This window comes from Coregonus clupeaformis, unplaced genomic scaffold, assembly GCF_020615455.1.
Source record: "Coregonus clupeaformis isolate EN_2021a unplaced genomic scaffold, ASM2061545v1 scaf1472, whole genome shotgun sequence".
NCBI classification, from domain to species: domain Eukaryota; kingdom Metazoa; phylum Chordata; class Actinopteri; order Salmoniformes; family Salmonidae; genus Coregonus; species Coregonus clupeaformis.
The window spans coordinates 93,365-100,409 of NW_025534926.1; the positions used below are offsets into that span (position 1 = coordinate 93,365).

At 42.6% G+C, this 7,045-nt stretch overlaps 1 protein-coding gene across 3 annotated transcripts in view; it reads left to right on the forward strand.

Moving 5' to 3' along the window:
* LOC121562179 (golgin subfamily A member 6-like protein 22) overlaps positions 1-4,559 on the forward strand; it is a 29,061-nt gene extending 24,502 nt beyond the window's left edge. For 2 of the 3 annotated variants that reach the window (XM_045218265.1, XM_045218266.1), the window contains 6 exons: positions 936-1,181; positions 1,305-1,727; positions 1,891-2,703; positions 2,857-3,017; positions 3,593-3,710; positions 3,898-4,559. In XM_045218265.1, the coding sequence (XP_045074200.1) occupies positions 936-1,181; positions 1,305-1,727; positions 1,891-2,703; positions 2,857-3,017; positions 3,593-3,710; positions 3,898-4,280 (2,144 nt within the window). In that variant the 3' untranslated portion in view covers positions 4,281-4,559. The remainder of the gene's footprint in view (positions 1-935; positions 1,182-1,304; positions 1,728-1,890; positions 2,704-2,856; positions 3,018-3,592; positions 3,711-3,897) is intronic. The other variant, XM_045218267.1, reaches the window with a different exon arrangement.
* The last annotated feature ends 2,486 nt before the right edge of the window (positions 4,560-7,045 follow it).

Genomic DNA, 7,045 nt, shown 5'->3' on the forward strand with positions numbered 1-7,045 from the left:
AGAAGGTAGGGGTGGTATATATATAGAAGGTAGGGGTGGTGTATATATAGAAGGTAGGGGTGGTGTATATATAGAAGGTAGGGGTGGTATATATAGAGAAGGTAGGGGTGGTATATATATAGAAGGTAGGGGTGGTATATATATAGAAGGTAGGGGTGGTGTATATATAGAAGGTAGGGGTGGTATATATATAGAAGGTAGGGGTGGTATATATATAGAAGGTAGGGGTGGTATATATATAGAAGGTAGGGGTGGTATATATATAGAAGGTAGGGGTGGTATATATATAGAAGGTAGGGGTGGTGTATATATAGAAGGTAGGGGTGGTATGTATATAGAAGTTCAGTATTTGGTTCCATATTTACATTCAGTTTGTGGCTCTACGAACTTGTTGGATGCGTTTGCTGTTTGTTTTGGTTGTGTTTCAGATTATTTTGTGCCCAATAGAAATGAACGGTAAATAATGCAAATGCATCCAACAAGTTTGTAGAGTCACAAGCTTGATGTAGTCATTGCATGCTATGAATAAGGGAGCAAATACTAAACTTTTGACTACTTTAACAAGTGAATTTGTCCCAATACTTTTGGTCCCCTGAAATGGGGGGGGGACTATGTACAAAAGTGCTGTAATTTCTAAACGGTTCACCCGATATAGATGAAAATACCCTTGAATTGAATCTGACAGTCTGCACTTTAATCATAGTTATTGTATAATTTCAAATCCAAGGTGCTGGAGTACAGAGTCATAAAAACCAACCAAAAAAAACAATGGTCACTGTCCCAACACTTTTGGAGCTCACTGTATATAGTGATTACACCTATCCAATATTTACAGATCTGCATGAAGTGTCCTAGGCACTAGAGGCTAGGGGTTGATTTGGGACTGGCCACCTGTGTGTCTGTTAGTTGACTAACACAGTGTTACCTGTCCCCAGGTGCCTGGGTCACAGCTACAGACCTGCCAGAGATCCTGGGTAACCTGAGAGCCAACCTGCTCCGTAACACAAGAGGGCACTGTAGGTACACTCCCCAAGCTGCAGCTCTGTCCTGGGGTCCTGACGTGGAACGGACTTACCCCAGATCCGTCTATCGCTATGACTACGTGCTGGCGGCTGACGTGGTGTATCACCATGACTACCGGGATCAGCTGCTGTTCACCATGAGATACTTCTGCCGTCCAGGTGATTGATTGATTGATTGGTTGATTGATTGGTTGATTTATTGAACAGTTTAAAAGTAAAACAAATCCCAGAGTATAATGCATGAAAGCATTAAACAACGCTTATTTCTAATGTGGTCCTCAGGAACCACTCTGATCTGGGCCAACAAGGTCCGCCTCGAGACAGACCTGAGATTCACTGAGGACTTCCAGAACACCTTCAACACCACACTGCTGGCTGAGATAGGACAAGTAAACATATTCATGGCCACGTGTCGAGAAACAGAGGTGGAACCAGAGCTGGTCCGAGGAATACAACAGGAAGAGGAGGAGTTGGAGGAAGAGGTGGAGGAAGAACGCGTCACAGAGTGTGTACAGGAGGAGGAAAATGGTTTAGAGGAAGAGGAGGAAGTGGTTGAGGCCGTTGAAACAACTGAGAAGGAGGTAGAAGACGAGACGAAAGAGGATGAGGAGAACCAGGAAGACTCTGAGGAATACAGAGACGTCGAAGAGCAGCACATTTCTACTGACCCTCGTTCTACCTCCCAATCAGAGCTTGAGGGTCTTGGTGAGCGTTCAACCTACTGTAAATATAAGTTCTAAAAGGCCAGGAGGTGACATTGATCTTATTGTGTTGTTGAATTAGTTTAGATTATTGGGATCCCCGTTAGCTACTGCAGCAGCCACTCTTCATGGATTGACTCGTGGTCTTCTTTGTGTTTCTTGTGCAGAGGAGGAAGACACTCAGGACTCAAATGTCCAGCAGCAGGAGAGACCAGTCTGGGTCGAGGAGTTTGCTGTGGAGGAAGACACTCAGGACTCAAATGTCCAGCAGCAGGAGAGACCAGTCTGGGTCGAGGAGTTTGTTGTGGAGGAAGACACTCAGGACTCAAATGTCCAGCAGCAGGAGAGACCAGTCTGGGTCGAGGAGTTTGTTGTGGAGGAAGACACTCAGGACTCAAATGTCCAGCAGCAGGAGAGACCAGTCTGGGTCGAGGAGTTTGTTGTGGAGGAAGACACTCAGGACTCAAATGTCCAGCAGCAGGAGAGACCAGTCTGGGTCGAGGAGTTTGTTGTGGAGGAAGACACTCAGGACTCAAATGTCCAGCAGCAGGAGAGACCAGTCTGGGTCGAGGAGTTTGTTGTGGAGGAAGACACTCAGGACTCAAATGTCCAGCAGCAGGAGAGACCAGTCTGGGTCGAGGAGTTTGTTGTGGAGGAAGACACTCAGGACTCAAATGTCCAGCAGCAGGAGAGACCAGTCTGGGTCGAGGAGTTTGTTGTGGAGGAAGACACTCAGGACTCAAATGTCCAGCAGCAGGAGAGACCAGTCTGGGTCGAGGAGTTTGTTGTGGAGGAAGAGAAAAGGTCAGAGAAGCAAGACAACAGTTTGGAGGAGGAGGAGGCTGAGGCAGGTGATGACAGTAGCCAAGCATGGGAGGAACAGACGTTGGAACGTAGTGATGAAGGATATGAGGATGATGATGAAGCAGAAAACACTAACTCCCGCTGTAGCACCGAAGTGACTGACCAAGACATTATCGGTGAGTGGTTGACATTATTTAATGCCTAGCAACTCAAACTCAATCGTTCAAGAACACAAGTCTACCATTGTCAGTACACCCCCAGGAAATAGCAATGGTATGATCCCATCCCCATTAGAATGTGAATGAGTGGTTTGTTCCATTCCTGTGTAGAGGAGTTGGACACCAAGGAAACCAAGGATATAGGAGATGTCCAGCAGGATAATAACCACGTCCCCTGGTTACGACTGGACAGAGAGGTCTACTTCTATGCTGGGCACAAAATCAACATCGTTGAGGCATTGGACTCCTATGGCGGAGTGATCTGGCCAGCAGTGAGTACAGTTCTACTGTGTAACACCACATTTGGCGTTGTCGGCAGGATAAATCACTACATTTGAAGTAGTCGGCAGGATAAATCGCTACATTTGGCGTTGTCGGCAGGATAAATCGCTACATTTGGCGTTGTCGGCAGGATAAATCGCTACATTTTAAGTAGTCGGCAGGATACATCACTACATTTGAAGTAGTCGGCAGGATAAATCGCTACATTTGGCGTTGTCGGCAGGATAAATCGCTACATTTGAAGTAGTCGGCAGGATAAATCACTACATTTGAAGTAGTCGGCAGGATAAATCGCTACATTTGGCGTTGTCGGCAGGATAAATCGCTACATTTGAAGTAGTCAGCAGGATAAATCAACGCACCAAACACTCACATGGAACAAAGGAAAACAGGTAAGGTGTCTTATCGCCTTCCTGTTCAGTCTACTCTTCTACAGGGTAACAGACAAATGGAGTACTGCCACCTAGTGGTGGACCACTAGATGGTGCTAGACGACAATACAGTAATACAGTGGAGTAGTAGTAGTAATAATAGTGGTAATATAATGTATTTGCTCCCCCTGCAGGCGTTGGCTCTATGTAACTACCTGGAGACCAATACTGATGTGATAGATCTGAAAGGAAAGCAGGTTCTGGAGCTGGGATCAGGGACAGGATTAGTGTCTGTCGTCGCCAGTCTACAGGGTAAGTCTTACTGATTACCTTTGAGTTTTAGACTGTAACGCGATCAGAGGTTGGATCTTCTTCTCCTTCTTCTTCTTCTTCTTCTTCTTCTTCTTCTCGTATCTAGTGATAGATGTCTTTTGGAGTCAGTTTTTTTGTTCTTGTTCTTCTTGTTCTTAAAAAGCTCCTAACGTAATGTGTATCCCAGGTGCCCAGGTGACGGCCACTGACCTCCCAGACGTCCTTAGTAATCTGAGATACAACTTGCTCCGAAACACCAGAGGGCGCTCTAAATATACACCTGAGGTGACAGCTCTGGCCTGGGGACCTGGGGTGGAACGCACTTACCCCAGATCCATCTATCACTATGACTACGTGCTGGCGGCTGACGTGGTGTATCACCATGACTTAGAGGAGCTGTTGTTTACCATGAGATACTTCTGTCGTCCAGGAACCACTCTGATCTGGGCCAACAAGGTCCGCCTCCAGACAAACCTGGGATTCACTGAGGATTTCAAGAACACCTTCAACACCACACTGCTGGCTGAGATGGGAGAGGTTAAGATCTTTAAGGCCACGTGTAAAAGGTAGGGATTAGGGAAAGAAGTCTGAGGAACTAGTTTCGACATTCCTGCCGACTACAACCAAGACTTCCTGTCCCTTCTTCCTCTGAGAAATGCTTGAAGGCAGAAGGCGGCCATCTTGGGTAATAATACTGGACATTGATGGACTGCTGACGTTGTCAGTTGTTGATGATTGATTTGTACTTACTACTGACCTACTATATGTAGTGGTTTATTGTTTACTTAGTTTTTACACATGTACTTGGATAGTTTGTATTGATATTAATATTAAAATGTATGCACTTTGCTGTCTTGTTTCAGTTCGTATGGTCAAATAATAATAATAATAATAATAATAATGATAATAATAATAATAATAATAATAATAATGATAATAATAATGATGATAGTAATAATGATGATAGTAATAATGATGATAGTAATAATGATGATAGTAATAATAATAATAATAATAATAATGATGATAGTAATAATGATGATAGTAATAATGATGATAGTAATAATGATGATAGTAATAATGATGATAGTAATAATGATGATAGTAATAATGATGATAGTAATAATGATGATAGTAATAATGATGATAGTAATAATGATGATAGTAATAATGATGATAGTAATAATGATGATAGTAATAATGATGATAGTAATAATGATGATAGTAATAATGATGATAGTAATAATGATGATAGTAATAATGATGATAGTAATAATGATGATAGTTAGTAGTCTACTGGTGAACCTGATAACTACAGTTTTTATTTTATTTTATTTTTTTGTTTTTTTTATTTCACCTTTATTTAACCAGGTAAGCCAGTTGAGAACAGGTTCTCATTTACAACTGCGACCTGGCCAAGATAAAGCAAAGTAGTGCAATAAAAACAACACAGAGTTACATATGGGGGTAAAAAAACATAAAGTCAAAAATACAACAGAAAATATATATACAGGTGTGTGCAAATGTAGCAAGTTATGGAGGTAAGGCAATAAATAGGCTATAGTGCAGAATAATTACAATAGTATTAACACTGGAATGATAGATGTGCAAGAGATTATGTGCAAATAGAGATACTGGGGTGCAAAAGAGCAAAATAAATAACAGTAACTCACAGTGGTATAAAATTATTCTACCAAATCTTTTATTCAGAATTATTTTCCCCATTTGTGACATAAATCCATTACAGTTACAATGACACCAAAATAGCGTGTTGGTATTTTCCATACGTGGCCGTTAAACACTAAGTGTAACTGAGTTAAAAGCGTACCTTAAGCTCACTCTCCACAGCTGGCTTGAAAAGGTCGCCGATGGCGCTATCCAATCAGACCTTTTAGATGGCTCAAACGGTTTGGTACGTTGTCAAGGAGGTCACTTGTGTTTGTGAGCATAGGATCACTGGTTTCAGCCCGGTATGGGGACAGAGGAGGAAGATATACTGTTACCATCTCACTGGTGCCGTGACCCAGATCGGCAATAGGGCTCAGCTCAATAGACGTGGTCGCTTATTATTGACTAAAGGTTTTAGTTGTAATATAAATACAAGACATCCATTCATATTATCTGAAAGGTCTTTTGACACCAGCAGAGAGAAAAGATAGGTTGCCTTCCAAATGCCACCCTATTCCCTATATAGTACACTACTTTAGACCAGAGCCCTATGACACCCTATTCCCTATATAGTGCACTACTTTAGACCAGAGCCCTATGACACCCTATTCCCTATATAGTACACTACTTTAGACCAGAGCCCTATGACACCCTATTCCCTATATAGTACACTACTTTAGACCAGAGCCCTATGCCACCCTATTCCCTATATAGTGCACTACTTTAGACCAGAGCCCTATGACACCCTATTCCCTATATAGTGCACTACTTTAGACCAGAGCCCTATGACACCCTATTCCCTATATAGTGCACTACTTTAGACCAGAAACCTATGACACCCTATTCCCTGTATAGTACACTACTTTAGACCAGAGTCCTATGACACACTATTCCCTATATAGTGCACTACTTTAGACCAGAGCCCTATGACACCCTATTCCCTATATAGTGCACTACTTTAGACCAGAACCCTATGACACCCTATTCCCTATATAGTGCACTACTTTAGACCAGAGCCCTATGACACCCTATTCCCTATATAGTGCACTACTTAGACCAGAGCCCTATGACACCCTATTCCCCATATAGTGCACTACTTTAGACCAGAGCCCTATGACACCCTATTCCCTATATAGTACACTACTTTAGACCAGAGCCCTATGACACCCTATTCCCTATAGTGCACTACTTTAGACCAGAGCCCTATGACACCCTATTCCCTATATAGTACACTACTTTGAGACCAGAGCCCTATGACACCCTATTCTCTATATAGTGCACTACTTTAGACCAGAGCCCTATGACACCCTATTCCCATATAGTACACTACTTTAGACCAGAGCCCTATGACACCCTATTCCCTATATAGTGCACTACTTTAGACCAGAGCCATATGACACCCTATTCCCTATATAGTACACTACTTTAGACCAGAGCCCTATGACACCCTATTCCCTATATAGTGCACTACTTTAGATCAGAGCCCTATGACACCCCTATTCCCTATATAGTACACTACTTTAGACCAGAGCCCTATGACACCCTATTCCCTATATAGTGCACTACTTTAGACCAGAGCCCTATGACACCCTATTCCCTATATAGTACACTACTTTAGACCAGAGCCCTATGACACCCTATTCCCTATATAGTACACTACTTTAGAC